We start from the raw sequence: 20,732 nt of genomic DNA, 5'->3' as shown, positions 1-20,732 counted from the left end.
TCCTCAACCTGCGGACCTCCAGATGTTGCAAAACTACAACTCCCAGCATGCCCGGACAGCCAACGGCTGTCCGGGCATGCTGGGAGTTGTAGTTTTGCAACATCTGGAGGTTCGCAGGTTGGAGACCACTGCTCAAAAGGAATGCCAGGTGCAGCAGGGAGATCAGGGGGGGTCCCCAGCAGCGAGACCCCCGCGATCAGACATCTAGGGGATAAGATGTCTAGTGGTGGAGTACCCCTTTAAAGGGGTATTCCAGGCAAAAACTTTTTTTTATATATCAACTGGCTCCAGAAAGTCAAACAGATTTGTAAATTACTTCTATTAAAAAATCTTAATCCTTCCAATAGTTATTAGCTTCTGAAGTTGAGTTGCTGTTTTCTGTCTAACTGCTTTCTGATGACTCACGTCCCAGGAGCTGTGCAGCTCCTATGGGGATATTCTCCCATCATGCAAGGGATATTCTCCCATCATGCACAGCTCCCGTGACGTGACATCATCATTGAGCAGTTAGACAGAAAACTTCAGAAGCTAATAACTATTGGAAGGATTAAGATTTTTTAATAGAAGTAATTTACAAATCTGTTTAACTTTCCGGAGCCAGTTGATATATTTAAAAAAAGTTTTTGCCTGGAATACCCCTTTAAGCCTCTGGATATACTTAAAAAAATGGTCTCACTGCCAGCAAACAGATATGCAGAAAAAAAAATCCTGAATTTTAGAACAAGGTTCACAAAAAAGTAGCATAATTGTCATTTTTAACCCCTTAAGGACAATGGACACACTCCTACGCCCCCGTTTCCGAGTCCTTAAGGACCGAGGAAGTAGGAGTACGTCCTGTCCATTCCCGGCCCCCCGCCGCTAGCCGGAGGGGAGCCGGTGCCCGATGCCTGCTGAAATCGTTCAGCAGGCATCGCGGCATATCGCCCAGGGGGGTCATTATGCCCCCCATGTCGGCGATAGCCGCAGATCGCTGGACAATTCAGTCCAGCGATCTGCGGCAATTCCGGGTCAATCGGGTCTCCAGTGACCCGGTGACCCGGAATTACTGGCTGATCGGGGCCGTCAGAGACGGTGCCACTGGTGCCACCTCACGATCGCCCTGATTCGTCGGCCGGATTCCCGGCCGACCAATCAGGGCGCCTGCTGCGGGTGTCACTCCCGCACCCGCTCCGCCCCTCTTCCAGAGGACGTGAGCGGGTGCGGGAAGACGACCCCGGGTGCTGGGGACCCCGATCCCCGGCGTTAATGTTGGGATCGGGGCCCCAGGAGCGACGGCGGCGGCGGCGGGACTGACCTGCAGCGTCGATCAAGCAGCAGCAGGAGGTGAGTGACAGCCTCCTGCTGTTGCTTAGCAACAGCTCCCAGCATGCAAAAAGGGCCTGCTGGGAGCTTTAGTTATGCAACAGGAGGAGGCAGACCACCACAACTCCCAGCATTCCCTTATGGGCATGCTGGGACTTATGGTTTTGCAACAGCTGGAGGCACATTCTTTCTATGGAAAAGTGTACCTTCAGCTGTTGTGTAACTACAACTCCCAGCTTGCACAAACAGCTAAAGTGCATGCTGGGAGTTGTAGTGGTGCATCTGCTGGTTGCATAACTACAACTCCCAGCATGCCCGTTGGCTGTCGGTGACTGCTGAGAGTTGTAGTTTTGCAACAGCTGAAGGCACACTGAGTTAAGTAGCAAACCAGTGTGTCTCCAGCTGTTGCATAACTACAATCCCCAGCATCCCCAGCCAAAGTAGTATGCCTCCCGCTGTTGCATAACTACAACACCCAGCATGCCCTTCCGCTGTCCGTACATGCTGGGGGTTGTAGCTTTTGCAACAGCTGAAGGCACACTGGCTGCAAAACACAGTTTGTTGCCAAACTCTGTGTTTCACAACCAGTGTGCCTCCAGCTATTGCAAAACTACAACTCCCAGCATGCACTGATAGACCGTACATGCTGGGAGTTGTAGTTTTGCAACAGCTGGATGTCCACCCCAATGTGAATGTACAGGGTACACTCACATGGGCGCAGGATTACAGTAAGTATCCGGCTGCAAGTTTGAGCTGCGGCAAATTTTCTGCTGCAGCTCAAACTGCCAGCGAGAAACTACTGTGAACCCCCGCCCGTGCGACTGTACCCTAAAAACACTACACGAATACAAAAAATAAAAAGTAAAAAACACTACATATACACATACCCCTACACAGCCCCCCTCCCCAATAAAAATGAAAAACGTCTGGTACGCCACTGTTTCCAAAACGGAGCCTCCAGCTGTTGCAAAACTACAACTCCCAGCATGCACTTATAGACCCTACATGCTGGGAGTTGTAGTTTAGCAACAGCTGGATGTTCCCCCCCCCCCAAATGTGAACGTACAGGGTACACTCACATGGGCGGAGGATTACAGTAAGTATCCGGCTGCAAGTTTGAGCTGCGGCAAATTTTCTGCCGCAGCTCAAACTGCCAGCGAGAAACTACTGTGAACCCCCCGCCCGTGCGACTGTACCCTAAAAACACTACACTACACTACACTAACACAAAATAAAATAAAAAGTAAAAAACACTACATATACACATTCCCCTACACAGCCCCCCTCCCCAATAAAAATGAAAAATGTCTGGTACACCACTGTTTCCAAAACGGAGCCTCCAGCTGTTGCAAAACAACTACTCCCAGTATTACCAGACAGCCACTGACTGTCCAGGCATGTTGGGACTTTTACAACAGCTGGAGGCACCCTGTTTGGGAATCACTGGCGTAGAATACCCCTATGTCCACCCCTATGCAAGTCCCTAATTTAGGCCTCAAATGCGCATGGCGCTCTCACTTTGGAGCCTTGTCGTATTTCAAGGCAACAGTTTAGGGCCACATATGGGGTATCGCCGTACTCGGGAGAAATTGTGTTACATTGTGTTTGGGGGGTATTTTCTGCTATTACCCTTTTTAAAAATGTAACATTTTTGGGAAACCAAGCATTTTAGGTAAAAATTATTATTATTTTTTTTACATTTGCAAAAGTTGTGAATCACCTGTGGGGTATTAAGGTTCACATTACCCCTTGTTACGTTCCCCGAGGGGTCTGGTTTCCAAAATGGTATGCCATGTGTTTTTTTTTTTGCTGTCCTGGCACCATAGGGGCTTCCTAAATGCGGCATGCCCCCAGAGCAAAATTTGCTTTCAAAAAGCCAAATGTGACTCCTTCTCTTCTGAGACCTGTAGTGCGCCAGCAGAGCACTTCTCACCCCCATATGGGGTGTTTTCTGAATCGGGAGAAATTGGGCTTCAAATTTTGGGGGGTATTTTCTGCTATTATCCATTTTAAAAATGTAAAATTTTTGGGAAACCAAGCATTTTAGGTAAAACATTTTTTTTTTTTTTTTACATATGCAAAAGTCGTGAATCACCTGTGGGGTATTGAGGTTCACTTTACCCCTTGTTACGTTCCCCGAGGGGTCTAGTTTCCAAAATGGTATGCCATGTGTTTTTTTTTTTTGCTGTCCTGGCACCATAGGGGCTTCCTAAAGGTGACATGCCCCCCAAAAACCATTTGTCGCTCCTTCCCTTCTGAGCCCTCTACTGCGCCCACTGAACAATTTACATAGACATATGAGGTATGTGCTTACTCGAGAGAAATTGGGTTTCAAATACAAGTAAAAATTTTCTCCTTTTTACCCCTTGCAAAAATTCAAAAATTGGGTCTACAAGAACATGCGAGTGTAAAAAATGAAGATTGTGAATTTTCTCCTTCACTTTTCTGCTATTCCTGTGAAACACCTAAAGGGTTAATACACTTATTGAATGTCATTTTGAATACTTTGGGGGGTGCAGTTTTTATAATGGGGTCATTTATGGGGTATTTCTAATATGAAGACCCTTCAAATCCACTTCAAACCTGAACTGGTCCATGAAAAATAGCGAGTTTGAAAATTTTGTGAAAAATTTCCAAATTGCTGCTGAACTTTGAAGCCCTCTGGTGTCTTCCAAAAGTAAAAACTCATAAATATTATGATGCAAACATAAAGTAGACATATTGTATATGTGAACCCCAAATTTTTTTATTTTGAATATCCATTTTCCTTACAAGCAGAGAGCTTCAAAGTTAGAAAAATGCAAAATTTTCATTTTTTTCATCAAATTTTGGGATTTTTCACCAAGAAAGGATGCAAGTTACCATAAAATTTTACCACTAAGTTAAAGTAGAATATGTCACGAAAAAACAATCTCGAAATCAGAATGATAACTAAAAGCATTCCAGAGTTATTAATGTTTAAAGTGACAGTGGTCAGAATTGCAAAAAACGCTCCGGTCCTTAAGGTGTAAAATGGCCTGGTCCTTAAGGGGTTAAGTAAAGTACCGTATTTTTCGCCCTATAGGACGCACCGGCGTATAAGACGCACCCAATTTTTAGGGGCAAAATTTAAAAAAATAAAGATTTTGAACCCAATAGTGGTCTTCAACCTGCGGACCTCCAGATGTTGCAAAACTACAACTCCCAGCATGCCCGGACAGCCGTTGGCTGTCCGGGCATGCTGGGAGTTGTAGTTTTGCAACATCTGGAGGTCCGCAGATTGAAGACCACTGCATAGGAGGTAATACTCACGTGTCCCCGCCGCTCCGGACCCGTCACCGCTGCCCTGGATGTCGCTCCATCGCTGTCGCCGTGTCCCCGTCGCTCTGGAACGTCTCTGCTGCCGGCCGGGTATCCTCGCTCTCCATCGCCGCCATCACGTCGTTACGCACGCCGACGCACGTACGCGACGACGAGGAAGGAGAGCGCCGGCCATACAGGGGATCCCTGAACGTAGAAGACACCGAGGAGGCAGGTAAGGTCCCTCCCGGTGTCCTGTAAGCACTAACCCGGCTATTCAGTCGGGCTGTTCGGGACGCCGCGGTGAAATCGCTGAACAGCCGGGTTAGTGTCACTTTCCCTTCAGACGCGGCGGTCAGCTTTGATCGCCGCGTCTGAAGGGTTAATACAGGGCATCACCGCGATCGGTGATGTCCTGTATTAGCCGCGGGTCCCGGCCGTTGATGGCCGCAGGGACCGCCGCGATAGGGGTGTATTCGCCGTATAAGACGCACCGACTTTTTCCCCCCAGTTTTGGGGAAGAAAAAGTGCGTCTTATACGGCGAAAAATACGGTACATAAGCCAGATAGAGGCGACAATACCGAGTGGTTTGTTGGTTTTATAAACTCTACATCCTCCTGTCCCGATTTGCATAGCCGAGTAACAATACATCATTACATTTGTATAATTCGGGTCCATAAAACTAACACAACAACAAAAAACAAACCCCTACAGGTAGGTATCTTACCCATCAAGATGTGGTGCTGGTTTCGTTGTTCTGTATTAACAATTGAAGAGAGAAAAAAAATATGTTAAATTGCTGCAAAAAAGTATACACACCCTTCAATCCGCTCCGTATATACTAAAGGGGACTGATGTTTATTATAACATTATGTAAATGTCTTACAAACAAGTGGATCTGAATAAATATATATATTAAGTTTTCTAATCAAATAATCCTTGGGGATTAGTTTTGCAGAGAGAAGGGGTGGAGTCTGATCACTGCACCTGGTCATATAATTAGGCTGCTGGTGCTGGAGGTCACCCAGGTAAACTGATTAGACTCCTAAGTGGGTTGGGGGTCAGTTCGCATCATGTGCAGTTTTTATGCGTTTCCTTATTCTAAGTATGTGTGTTTTAGAAATCTATTTCAGGAGGACAAAAGTGATTTGACCTATAATGACCTCTGAGGTGTCTTAAAGTTTGAAGTCTTCAGGCAGCGTTCACACGTTGAATTTTTACTGCATTTTAGCTAGTTTTGCTGTGATTTTCGAAGTAAAAATGACCAGTTTAGCATGATTTGCACAATTATGTAAAAACTAAATTACAGCAAAAATAGAAGAAAAAAAACAGTAAAAAAAATGCAAGGTGTGAAAACAGCCTCAGTTTAACTACTATATATTCTGATCCCAAAGAGACAAACAGCAGCAGTATATAGATAGAGTTGGAGGGGAGGTATCTAACTGCTATATATCCTGACCACATAGAGATAGCAGCAGCAGTGTACAGATAGAGCTGGAGCGGAGGTGTATAACTATTATATATCCTGATCTCAGAGATAGCAGCATGACAGCAGATAGCAGCAGAGACAGACAGACATGCACACACATAGACAGACAGACACACACACACACATAGACAGACAGACACACACACACACACATAGACAGACAGACACACACACACACATAGACAGACAGACACACACACACATAGACAGACAGACAGACACACACACACACACACATAGACAGACAGACAGACACACACATAGACAGACAGACATGCACACACAGTCAGACAGACACACACACACACACACACACACACAGACAGACAGACACACATAGACAGACAGACAGACACACACATAGTCAGACAGACACACACACACACACACACATAGACAGACAGACACACACACACACACACATAGACAGACACACACACACACATAGACAGACACACACACACACACACACAGACAGACAGACAGACACACACACACATAGACAGACAGACACACATAGACAGACAGACAGACACACACACAGTCAGACAGACACACACACACACACATAGACAGACAGACACACACACACACACATAGACACACACAGAAAAGACTCACACACATGCACACACACATGCAGACACACACACACAAGTAGACAGAAAGGCACCCACACACAGACAGACAGACACAGACAGACACACACATGCACACACACACACACATACAAACAGACAGACACACACAAGTAGACAGAAAGGCACCCACACACAGACAGACAGACACAGACAGACACACACATGCACACACACACACACATACAAACAGACAGACACACACAAGTAGACAGAAAGGCACCCACACACAGACAGACAGAGCACACACACAGACACACACACACACGCACACACACACATAGACAAACAGACACACACACACACACACACAAGTAGACAGAAAGGCACCCACACATGCACACACACAGACAGACACACACATGCACACACACAGACAGACACACACACACACGCACACAGACAGACAGACACACACACACATAGACAGACAGACACACACACACATGCACACGCAGACAGACACACACACAGACACACACGCACACACGCAGACACACACACATGCACACACGCAGACAGACACACACAGACATGCACACACGCAGACAGACAGACACACATACACACACACACATGCACACACACAGACAGACACACACACACATGCACACACGCAGACAGACACACACACACACATGCACACACGCAGACAGACACACACACACACACACATGCACACACACACACACATGCACACACGCAGACAGACACACACACATGCACACACGCAGACAGACACACACACATGCACACACGCAGAAAGACACACACACACATGCACACACACAGACACACACACATGCACACACGCAGAAAGAGACACACACACACACACACAGACAACCTTACCTGTCCTGCACTGCACTTCTCCTCTCCGTAGTAGTGAAGAAAACTGTGTCTTGAAGCGTTCTGTGTCCCGAGGAAAGTGCTGAGTCACTGTGATTGGTTGATGGGGGTGTGTGTGCAGTCTCGCTCTGCTCAGGACACAGAAATGCTTCAAGACAAAGTTTTCTTCACTACATACCTGGCACAGGGCCACAAACTTTCGTTCCGCGGGCCACAAATGGCCCGCGGGCTGGGAGTTTGAGACCCCTGGTCTAGTAGGAGGGATCCCATACGTGATGACTGGTCATCATGACTCAGAACTGACCACTTCTTCTGACACATTAAACACTGGTGATAACATGACCCAGTTACAATAATAAAATGCATGGATGCAGCTGTGCCGGAATGAAACAAATGGAGCTGTAGGACCAGTGATGTACATGCATGATAGAGGCAGAAAAAGGAAAGTGAATGGCATGAGCTTTAAAGGGGTATTCTGGCCAAATACATGTTAAGATGTCTGATCGCGAGGGGGCCCGCCGCGATCTCCATACAGCACTGAAGACGGAAATGAAGACGTGACGGCACTGAAGACGTGACGGCACTGAAGACGTGACGGGACTGAAGACGTGACAGGACTGAAGACGTGACGGGACTGAAGACGTGACGCCCCGCCCCCTCCCATAGAAATGAATGGAGGGGGCATGGCATGACGTCATGTCTCCAGTTCTGGAAACACAGAGGTTTCCGAAACTGGAGCAGCAGCCCCACATAGAATGCGGGTGCAGCGCAGAGATAGCAGGGGGTCCAGGAGGCGGGACCCCCGTGATCAGACATCTTAGCCCCTATCCTTTGGATAGGGGATAAGATGTATTTGGCCAGAATACCCCTTTAATACCAGGTACAACTACTATCAAATGTACGGTAATGTCCGGAAACAAATCCCAGGAGCAGGAAATCATTATGAGAAGTTACTGGGTGCCAGAGACATTGCCGATACTTACATGAAGAACTGCGATCCGTTGGTATGCTTTCCTCGGTTTGCCATAGACAAAAGAAATGCGCGGTCATGTTTGAGGATGAAGTTTTCATCTGCGATAAGAAAAAAAAATAACGAGAAGAAAAACAAAGGTTTAGTGGGATTAATTACAGATGCAAAGAAACAAAGAAACTTCCGAGACTGGTAACAAGGTCCGCAAGTGTCCATGAATGTGTGTGAAGAAGCCGCGGTGATGTGTACAGAGATGTTGGGGCTCAACTCACTCATTATTGGGGCCCCAGAGAGCAAGGGGACACGATACTGACCCCCACCGCCCCTACAGGACGTCAGAAGCACTGCAACTCCTCCCCGTAACACAAGATATTAGACACAACACCCCAAACATGGCAGACACATAGGTATGTGCTACACCAACCCCGTACAGCAGTGTTTCCCAACCAGGGTGCCTCCAGCTGTTGCAAAACTACAACTCCCAGCATGCCCGGAAAGCCGCTGGGAGTTGTCGTTTTGCAACAGCTGGAGGCACCCTGGTTGGGAAACACTGCCGTACAGCATGGTCTGCAGAAGGCTAAGTGATATTCATCAAGATACTGAACGATCCTACAGGGTAATATATTCAGTAACACTACAATCCATGTATACTGATCACTGAGATCAGAAGGCGGAAACTGACACTGCTGGGTTGTTAGAGGAGATGTCCACCTATAAATTACTTATCCTGCACTGATCCAGAGTTATATCCTGTATTATACTCCAGAGCTGCACTCACTATTCTGCTGGTGAGATCACTGTGTACATACATTACTTATTCTGTACTGATCGTGAGTTATATCCTGTATTATACTCCAGAGCTGTACTCACTATTCTGCTGGTGAGGTCACTGTGTATATACATTACTTATCCTGTACTGATCCTGAGTTATATCCTGTATTATACTCCAGAGCTGTACTCACTATTCTGCTGGTGAGGTCACTGTGTACATACATTACATTACTTATCCTGTACTGATCCTGAGTTATATCCTGTATTATACTGCAGAGCTGTACTCACTATTCTGCTGGTGAGGTCACTGTGTACATACATTACATTACTTATCCTGTACTGATCCTGAGTTATATCCTGTATTATACCCCAGAGCTGTACTCACTATTCTGCTGGTGAGGTCACTGTGTATATACATTACTTATCCTGTACTGATCCTGAGTTATATCCTGTATTATACTCCAGAGCTGTACTCACTATTCTGCTGGTGAGGTCACTGTGTACATACATTACATTACTTATCCTGTACTGATCCTGAGTTATTTCCTGTATTATACCCCAGAGCTGCACTCACTATTCTGCTGGTGAGATCACTGTGTACATACATTACATTACTTATACTGTTCTGATCCCGAGTTATATCCTGTATTATACTCCAGAGCTGTACTCACTATTCTGCTGGTGAGGTCACTGTGTACATACATTACATTACTGATCCTGAACTGATCCTGAGTTATATCCTGTATTATACTCCAGAGCTGTACTCACTATTCTGCTGGTGAGGTCACTGTGTACATACATTACTTATCCTGTACTGATCCTGAGTTATATCCTGTATTATACTCCAGAGCTGTACTCACTATTCTGCTGGTGATGTCACTGTGTACATACATTACATTACTTATCCTGTACTGATCCTGAGTTATATCCTGTATTATACTCCAGAGCTGTACTCACTATTCTGCTGGTGAGGTCACTGTGTACATACATTACATTACTTATCCTGTACTGATCCTGAGTTATATCCTGTATTATACTCCAGAGCTGTACTCACTATTCTGCTGGTGAGGTCACTGTGTATATACATTACATTACTTACCCTGTACTGATCATGAGTTATATCCTGTATTATACTCCAGAGCTGTACTCACTATTCTGCTGGTGAGATCACTGTGTACATACATTACATTACTTCTCCTGTACTGATCCTGAGTTGTATCCTGTATTATACTCCAGAGCTGTACTCACTATTCTGCTGGTGGGGTCACTGTGCACATACATTACGTTACTTATCCTGTACTGATCCTGAGTTATATCCTGTATTATACTCCAGAGCTGTACTCACTATTCTGCTGGTGAGATCACTGTGTACATACATTACATTACTTATCCTGTACTGATCCTGAGTTATATCCTGTATTATACTCCAGAGCTGTACTCACTATTCTGCTGGTGAGGTCACTGTGTACATACATTACTTATCCTGTACTGATCCTGAGTTATATCCTGTATTATACTCCAGAGCTGTACTCACTATTCTGCTGGTGAGATCACTGTGTACATACATTACATTACTTCTCCTGTACTGATCCTGAGTTGTATCCTGTATTATACTCCAGAGCTGTACTCACTATTCTGCTGGTGAGGTCACTGTGTACATACATTACTTATCCTGTACTGATCCTGAGTTATATCCTGTATTATACTCCAGAGCTGCACTCACTATTCTGCTGGTGAGGTCACTGTGTACATATATTACATTACTTATCCTGTACTGATCCTGAGTTATATCCTGTATTATACTCCAGAGCTGTACTCACTATTCTGCTGGTGAGATCACTGTGTACATACATTACATTACTTATCCTGTACTGATCCTGAGTTATATCCTGTATTATACTCCATAGCTGTACTCACTATTCTGCTGGTGAGGTCACTGTGTACATACATTACATTACTTATCCTGTACTGATCCTGAGTTATATCCTGTATTATACTCCAGAGCTGTACTCACTATTCTGCTGGTGAACATACACTATGTATCCTGTAATATAACCCATTATATGCTGTTTACATTCTCTAAAGTTATGAGAAATCTCTGGTGCTGAAGGCTGAATAATGAAGTAAGTTGGTTGTATATTAGGAACCTCTGAGAAGATTTGTCAGATCCGCACAGAACACTCAGAACTTTCCCAGTTACAGTCTTATGGTCCAGTCCCATCTAGAGCCGCATGGAAAGTTATTTTGATGTCCACTTTTCATTTCCACCTAAACATAACCACAGGTCTACATTTTCAGAGTATTCACTACTGTACTGTAATGTGGAAGGCATAGTATACCCCCCTTCAGCTCTATCTGTATACTGCTGCTATCTCTATGGGATCAGGATATATAGTAGTAATACCCCTCCCCTCCAGCTCTATCTGTATACTGCTGCCATCTCTATGGGATAAGGATATATAGTAGTTATACACCTCCCTCTCCAGCTCTATAAGCATGCTGATGCTAAAAGAAAACATCAAAACTGCACATAATGTGAACTGATCCCATGAGTAATCAGTTCACCTGGGTGATCTCCAGCACCAGCAGCCTAATTAGATGACCAGGTGCAGAGATGAGACTCCACTCCCTCTCTGAGTAGCCAGAGGAATCATGGGAAATGTAGGCAGCATTAGGAAATCATATATTTTTCATAACATAATCAATATGGCTGAAAACCCCATGTCTGCCACAATAGCTAAAACAGGTAAGCACACGACATACGCAAGAACCTCTACATTATTTTCTAATAATAGCCTATGCTGCACTACAATGCTTCTTTAAACAACAGAAAGAATAGTGTGCAGGGAATCATAGGAGCTTAGTAAAGCTACTGGGGGGGTGTGCACTGTGGCAACAAAAGGAACTGTAAATGCAGCTCTGGAAGGGACTAGAGGACAAACCCTGATATAACTGTATCTGTGAAGCTGCTCATCTTAAAAGGGGTACTCCGGTGAAAAACTTTTTTTTTTTTTTTTTTTATCAACTGGTGCCAGAAAGTTAAACCGATTTGTAAATTACTTCTATTAAAAGATCTTAATCCTTCCAGTATTTATTAGCTGCTGAATACTACAGAGGAAATTATTTTCTTTTTGGAACACAGTGCTCTCTGCTGACATCCTGATCACAGTGCTCTCTGCTGACACCTCTGTCCATTTTAAGAAGTGTCCAGAGTAGGAGAAAATCTCCATCGAAAACATATGCTGCTCTGGACAGATCCTAAAATGGACAGAGATGTCAGCAGAGAGCACTGTGGTCAGGATGTCAGCAGAGAGCTCTGTGTTCCAAAAAGAAAATCATTTCCTCTGTAGTATTCAGCAGCTAATAAAGTACTGGAAGGATTAAGATTTTTTTTAATAGAAGTAATTTACAAATCTGTTTGACTTTCTGGCACCAGTTGATTAAAAAAAAAAAAAAAAAAGTTTTCCACCGGAGTACCCCTTTAAGTGTAGGATACATCTGTTTGTTATGTTCATACATGGAGTCCTGCAAAACTACAACTTCCTGCATGCTCAGACAGCCAAAGGCTGTCTGGGGATGCTAGGAGTTGCAGTTTTGCAACAGCTGGAGGCCCCCCGGTTGTAAAAAATAAAAATACTGATTTAAAAGGGGTACTCCGCTGCTCAGCGTTTGGAACAAACTGTTCCGAACGCTGGAGCTGGTAGCTCGTGATGTCATAGCCCCGCCCCCTCATGACCTCACACCCCGCCCCCCTCAATGCAAGTCTATGGGAGGGGGCGTGACGGCTGTCACGCCCCCTCCCATAGACTTGCATTGAGGGGGTGGGGCGTGACGTCATAAGGGAGCAGCGGAGTACCCCTTTAAGTAATCTACAGATTTAGTACATAGTTCAAGAAAGAAAAAAACAAACAAACAAACATGTATGTTAAAGAATTCACATTATCTGCAAACTAGAATGAAGAGAAGTGTAAGAAGGAGGAGCGGCGGCGGCGGCAGGCTGCGCACACTTACCTATCTGAGAACACTGTTTAAAGAAAACAAAAAGAAAGCCTTCAGTGGATACAGACCTGGCCACATGGCTACAGCACAGCAGAAGTACAGAAGACTAAACCCTCAAGAGACATCGCCCGCAATACTCCCATAATGAAGACTTCTGCAGGTTTTCGCTACTTTCAAGATCTCTGCTTGCTGTCAGTGAATTTAAAAAGCATTCTCTGTTGAAAACTTGTACAGACCTAATACGTCTCCCAGCTAATAGTGTTCAGTCTAGATCGGTGTCTTCCCACTACAACTCACAGCATGCCCAGACAGCCACAATATGTGTCAAAAAATTTATTTAAAGGGGTATTCCAGGAAAAAACTTTTTTTTATATATCAACTGGCTCCAGAAAGTTAAACAGATTTGTAAATTACTTCTATTAAAAAATCTTAATCCTTTCAGTACTTATGAGCTTCTGAAGTTAAGGTTGTTGTTTTTTGTCTAAGTGCTCTCTGATGACACGTGTCTCGGGAAACGCCCAGTTTAGAAGCAAATCCCCATAGCAATCCTCTTCTAAACTGGGCGTTTCCCGAGACACGTGTCATCAGAGAGCACTTAGACAGAAAAGAACAACCTTAACTTCAGAAGCTCATAAGTACTGAAAGGATTAAGATTTTTTAATAGAAGTAATTTACAAATCTGCTTAACTGTCTGGAGCCAGTTGATATAAATAAAAAAAAGTTTTTTCCTGGAATACCCCTTTAAATTAATTTAAATTCTGATTTGTGTAAACACCCCCCCCCCCCCTGTTTTCGACAAATTTATTAAATTGTGAATCCATCAATTTCGCTTTTCTTTTTTAGGTAGGTATTAAAATATATATATATATATATATATATATATATATATATATATATGATTTTAGATTAATTTTAGATTAATTTAGAAAGTATAATTATACACAGAAATGTGACTTATTTGCTTAAAAAATTAATTTTAAAAAGTGCCTATTTTTTTTTTGACTAAATTAATGTATTTTAAATTGAAAGTTTACATGTGAAGCTTTATGTATTATTTTAATTGGTGGCACAGTCGGTCATTTCTTTTTGTTGCACAGAGAGCCGCAAAATTTTGAGCGTGAAAAATTTACGGCGACCGTGAAATTGAAAACATGACCCCTAAGGGCTTATTCACACTATGGATTCTGTAGATCATCTGTAGAGGGCGCCAGCAGAACAGGCCTGCACTAGGACCACTCGTAGATGCGCCATCTCCATAGACAGCAATACATTTCCAATCTGTAAATGAGTACGGAATGTATAACGGAGCACTCACCCGTTAAGCTGAAGTTCCACTGGCAGTACGAATGTCTTCTTCGGACCGAAGTAGGAAGGCGGTAGATGGTACCGGGGGAGTTCAGACGCTGGCAGCGGCCAGCGTCTGAACTCCCCCGATACCATCTGCCGCCTCCCTGCTTTAGTCCGAAGAAGACATTCGTACTGCCATTGGAACTTCAGCTGAACGGGTGAGTGCTCCGTTATACATTCCGTACTCATTTATATTTCCATGGACTTTATTTTCCACGAGAGCACCACCTGGAATGACCTATTCTTTTAGCGGTCGAATTAAAGGGGTATTCCGATGAAAACCTTTTTTTTTTTTTTTTTTTTTTTATATCAACTGGTGCCAGAAAGTTAAACAGATTTGTACATGACTTCTATTAAAATAATCTTAATCCGTTCAGTACTTTTTAGCAGCTGTATGCTACAGAGGAAATTCTTTATTTTTTTTAATTTATTTCTTGTCTTGACCACAGTGCTCTCTGCTGACACCTGATGCCTGTATCAGGAACTGTCCAGAGCAGGATAAAATCCCCATTGCAAACCTATGCTGCTCTGGACAGTTCCTGACACGGACAGAGGTGTCAGCAGAGAGCACTGTGGGCGACACAAAAAAAGAAATTGAAAAAGTTAAGAATTTCCTTTGTAGCATACAGCTGCTAAAAAGTACTAAAAGGATTAAGATTTTTTTTTTAATATAAGTGTTTTACAAATCAAGTTTTCCACCGGAGTACCCCTTTAAAACATCCATAGTGTGTTACCATTTACGGCGTATGCATGTTTGCAGTGCCGGCTACCTTATCTCTTTTTTCTTGGGACTGTTATGACATTTCCAAACTGTCTCTGCTGAAAAAATTTGAACATGAATGAAGGTGCAGCACCCCCTGTGTAGTGTGATTTTAAAAAGCAGACAATCCTAATAAAGGCCCCTGCACACTACTGAATATTATCCTGGAGATCCCAGTGCAGCAGCCTTCCCTTGTATTCAATGGGATTCTGCTGCATTCTGCACACTGCAGAATTTCTACAATGGAAATTCTAATTCCATACCGCCATGCAGAACTGCACTGCTGTCAGTGGGGACGGCGGATGTCCGCATAGTCTTAGCGCCTGCTGCACACGGAATGTCTGCACAGAATTTCTCCGGGTGGATATTCCGTAGTGTGTTGTATTATTTCTAGGATCATCTAGACTGGAAACCATTGTAAGGGTGGGTTCACACTACAATTTTGCTATACTGTTCAATTTTTTTTTTTTAAATGTGCGCAACCGTACAGAAAACCGTGCCCATAGACTACCCAATCAAAACTGTATGCACCATAATGTATACGGTTGCCTCCGTTTTTCAAACCATACGGTTTTTTCCTTTTTTTTCCGGACAGAAAACCGTGGCCTACCATGGTTTTTGGTCCGGGTAAAAAAAAACGTATTAAACAGTATACGTTTATTTTTTTTATTTTTTTTTTTTACATGGGAGTCAATGGGAACTGTACAGAACCGTATGTGCGTACGGTTCCATCCAGTTTTCACCATACGGTTTTTGACATTCTACAGTTTTTTTTCTTGGAATTTCAATCAAACAAGTGAAACTTTATTCATAATGGAGTGAAAAATAAAAAAAACGTATCCAGTTTTTTCTTAAAAAAAACGGATGCAACCCGACATCATTTTTCAAACCGTATACAGGAAAAAATTGTTACCCACGTTTTGATACAGTTTAGTCCGGTTTTGAGGAATCTGTTTTCTTTTATCAGAAACCTGATACAGGAATTGTATTGCAAAAACGTGGTGTGAACCCGGCCTAACAGATCCTCATCTGTGAAAACTCTCAAGTCGGTACAAGATTTCAGTCTTTTGGTATCAAATCAAGAATGCACAAATTCACTGGCAGCAAGCAGAGGTCTGAAACGAAAAAAAAAAAAAAGTATAAAAAAAAATACAATACATATATATATATATAAAAAAGATGCAGAAGTTTACATTATACAAAGTTTGAGCTTTCTTAATATTAGACTGGACAAACCCTTTAAAAAGTAACATGCACGCTCTACAAAACGCAAATCCTGGGAAAGCGCTATTTCCAGACCTAGAAGTAGTCAGAGCGAGTACTAGAGTCTGACAAGACCCTGCACACCCATATAAGAGAACAGAAGCCATTGTACACTGAGGGGCCGCGCTGTAGGTGGCCACCTTGGCTCCTCTATGGGAACTGAGAAGACTAATCATAAAACAAAGTGACAGTAAAACACGTTCTGACAATACAGCGATGGACAAATGACTGCTAAATAGACTCGTTTATTCCTCCCAAATTCTGATTTTATTTTTTTTTATTTTTTTAACAGAATTTTTTTATTTAAAAAAAAATGATGAGGAGAGTCCATTGACTGCGGGAGGAGGGTGCAGGGGGAGAGTGAGTTTATCGAGTTAACTGAGCTTGCGGTTTTTCTTACCTTAGGATTTTGCAATAGATCACATTCTCTATAAATAAAAGAATATGTTGACAGTTTTAGGCAGGAAGATAGGAGTTGTCATTGAAAAAAGCTGCCTAACCTCCATGCTGAGAATGACACTGAATATAACCATATAAAAAAACAGTCAGAAAAAAGACCCTGTCTACACATAAGAAGCTAGGAGAAAAACATAAAATACAAATCTGAATCATAACACAGGTCCAAGTTCATGCACATGGAGGGGTCATGCAAACATTAGAGTCATGCAAGAAAGTCTAACGCTGGATTTTTATCAAACATTGTTTTCTAAACCTCTTCAAAACGTAGAGCAGGAATGAAAAAAATAAATCAAAAATACATGAATGATGGGAAAAAAACACGACCGAGACCTTACCTTTAAAGTAACCGCCAAACACAGACTCGCCACCTTTCCCGTTACCTGGGATGCAAAACAATGCAAAAAGCTTTAGTTCTCTTATTACAGATAATTCTGTGCTGAATTATTTTATGTCTATATAGCTTGGAACTACAACTGCGGATAGTCACCACTAGGTGGAGCTCACTGAATACAGGGTTATTATAGAGCTTCCTAGCTGAAAGTCAATAGTATTTAAAGAAGTACTCTGGTGGAAAACTTTTTTATTTTTTTTAAATCAACTAATGCCTGAAAGTTAAACAGATTTGTAAATTACTTCTATAAAAAAAATCTTAATCCTTCCAGTACTTATTAGCTGCTGAATACTACAGAGGAAATTATTTTCTTTTTGGAACAGAGTGCTCTCTGCTGACAACTCTGTTTATTTTTGGAACAGTCCAGAGCAGCATATGTTTGCTATGGGGATTTTCTCCTACTCTGGACAAATCTTAAAATGGACAGAGATGTCAGCAGAGAGCACTGTGCTCGTGATGTCAGCAGAGAGCACTGTGGCCATGATGTCAGCAGAGAGCTCTGTGTTCAAAAAAGAAAATCATCTCCTCTGTAGTATTCAGTAGCTAATAAATACTGGAAGGATTAAGATTTTTTAATAGAAGTGATTTACAAATCTGTTTAACTTTCTGGCACCAGTTGATAAAAAAATAAAAATAAAAGTTTTCCACCCGAGTACCCCTTTAACTCCTTACAGGCGTTTTTAAAGGAGTACTCTGCTGCTCAGCATTTGGAACAAACTGTTCCGAACGCTGGAGCTGGGAGCTCGTGACGTCATAGCCCCACCTCCTCATGATGTCACGCCCGCCCCCTCAATTTAAGTCTATGGGAGGGGGTGTGACGGCCGTCATGCCCCCTACCATAGACTTGCATTGAGGGGGCGGGACGTGACATCATGAAGGGGCGGGGCTATGACGTCACGAGCTCCAGGCGCCGGCTCCAGCGTTCGGAACAGTTTGTTCCATACGCTGAGCAGAGGAGTACCCCTTATAAGGATTAGAAAAACCAGGGCTGATTATTTTCAAATAACAGCACCACCCCTGTCCTCAGGTTTAGTGTGGTATTACAACTTAGCTACATTTACTTCAAAGGAACTGAGCTGCAATACCACACACAACCTGAGGACCGGTGTGGTGTCGTTTTTTTCAGCTCTATTTTTCTATTCCTGGATAACCCCTTTAATGACCATTGATGCATTATTTTACGACACTTGGCAGCCACTACATATGGAGTGGGTTTAGCCCTCTGTAGTTAAAGGGGTACTCCGGTGAAAGAAAAAAAAATTCATACCATCGGGCTCCAGAAAGTTAAACAGATTTGTAAATTACTTCTATTAAAATATCTTAATCCTACCAGTATCTATCAGCTGCTGAAGTTCAGTTGTTCTTTCCAGTCTGACCACAGTGTTCTCTGCTGAAACCTGTCTGTCTGTCTCAGGGACTGTCCGGAGCAGGAGAGGTTTGCTATGGGGATTTGCTTGTACTCTGGACAGTTCCTGACATGGACAGAGGTGTCAGCAGAGAGCACTGTGGTCAGACTGGAAAGAACTACACAACTGAAGCTGAAAACTGCACTAAATACACAAGTCTTGAAATATGTCCCAAAATAACTTTAAAGTCGTCCGTTTGGTAATTCAACAGATTCTGCGACGGAGCTCCAACACGGGTGTGAACACAGCTTAAAGGGGTAGTCTAGTGGTGGAAAAACATATCCCCTATCCTAAGGATAGGGGATAAGTTTAAGATCACGGGGGGTCCGACTGCTGGGGCCCCCTGCAATCTCTCTGTACGGGGGCCAGGCTCTCCGGCCAGATAGCGGGTGTCGACCACCGCACGAAGCGGCGGCCGACACGCCCCCTCAATACATTGCTCGGAGATTGCCGAAGGCAGCGCTCCGGCTCTGCCATAGAGTTGTATTGAGGGGGCGTGTCGGCCTCCGCTTCGTGCGGAGGTTGACGTGCCCCCTTCCCGCGAGCTGTCGGGGTTCCGTACAGGAGATCTTGGGGGGGCCCCAGCGGTCGGACCCCCCTGATCTGCAACTTATCCCCTATCCTTAGGATAGGGGATAAGTTGTTCACCACTGGACTACTCCTTTAAACTGCATATACATAAAACGTAAACTTTTTGATGCTACCCTGAATACGAGAACGGAGGAGTACATGGCGCAGGACCCCCCCACACCCTCATCACATGACCTCATTTATTTGTATATCAGTGTTTCCAAACAAGGGTGCCTCAAGCTGTTGCAAAACTACAACTCCCAGCATGCTGGGAGGTGTGGTTTTGCAACAGCTGGAGGCACCCCTGGTTGGGAAACACTGACCTATACTATATACTACTATATGGTCCAACATGCTGGGAGTTGTAGTTTTGCAACAGCTGGAGGCACCCCTGGTTGGTAAACACTGATCTATACTATATACTACTATATGGTCCAACATGTTGGGAGTTGTAGTTTTGCAACAGCTGGAGGCACCCCTGGTTGGTAAACACTGATCTATACTATATACTACTATATGGTCCAACATGTTGGGAGTTGTAGTTTTGCAACAGCTGGAGGCACCCTGTATGGGAAACACTACCGTACATACATGTCCACATTACCTTCACTGAAGTCACCACCTTGAATCATAAAGCTTTTCACCACTCGATGGAACGTGGAACCCTTATACCACAACTTTTTCCCCGTTACTTTTCCAATCCCTTTTTCGCCTGAAAGAAAAGAAGGTGGAAACATCAGCGACGGCGGAGACTGTTCAGACCGGACGCTGCACGGAATGTTACAATAAATACATACGGCTCTTGGTTTCTAAATTCTAAGATCTGAAGGGAAACAAAACATATGTAGAAAACTGCAAATGTCCAGACCACAGCATGGAGAAATGAAGGGGGCACCTACCTGTACATAAGCACAAGAAGTTTGTGCAAGTTTTTGGGCAGACATCTGAGAAGAGCTGAAATACAATTCGGCCAACTGCGAGGAGAGAGAGGAAATGGACGTTATAAGATTGTATCTTTGGGTTTACGTTTTATCCTGCTTTACATTGCAGCTTTGCCCCTTTAAAAAGGGGTAAATGTATTTATTTTAAAAAAAATTTATTTAAATCAACTGGTGCCAGAAAGTTAAACAGATTTGTAAATGACTTCTATTAAAAAATCTTAATCCTTTCAATAATATTCAGCTGCTGAAGTTGAGTTGTTGTTTTTTCTGTCTGGCAACAGTGCTCTCTGCTGACAT

At 43.5% G+C, this 20,732-nt stretch overlaps 1 protein-coding gene across 1 annotated transcript in view; it reads right to left on the bottom strand.

Annotated features, from left to right (window-relative positions):
- Positions 1 to 20,468, bottom strand: part of NKTR (natural killer cell triggering receptor) — a gene marked incomplete at its 5' end in the record, with an annotated part of 47,551 nt that extends 27,083 nt beyond the window's left edge. The window contains 5 exon segments of the mRNA XM_056518850.1: positions 5,310 to 5,339; positions 8,542 to 8,629; positions 17,463 to 17,507; positions 20,099 to 20,206; positions 20,394 to 20,468. Coding sequence (XP_056374825.1) covers positions 5,310 to 5,339; positions 8,542 to 8,629; positions 17,463 to 17,507; positions 20,099 to 20,206; positions 20,394 to 20,468 — 346 coding nt within the window.
- Positions 20,469 to 20,732: the final 264 nt, after the last annotated feature.

The sequence above is a fragment of the Hyla sarda genome, chromosome 5 (assembly GCF_029499605.1).
Source record: "Hyla sarda isolate aHylSar1 chromosome 5, aHylSar1.hap1, whole genome shotgun sequence".
NCBI classification, from domain to species: domain Eukaryota; kingdom Metazoa; phylum Chordata; class Amphibia; order Anura; family Hylidae; genus Hyla; species Hyla sarda.
This window is presented reverse-complemented; position numbering and strand designations above follow the sequence as displayed.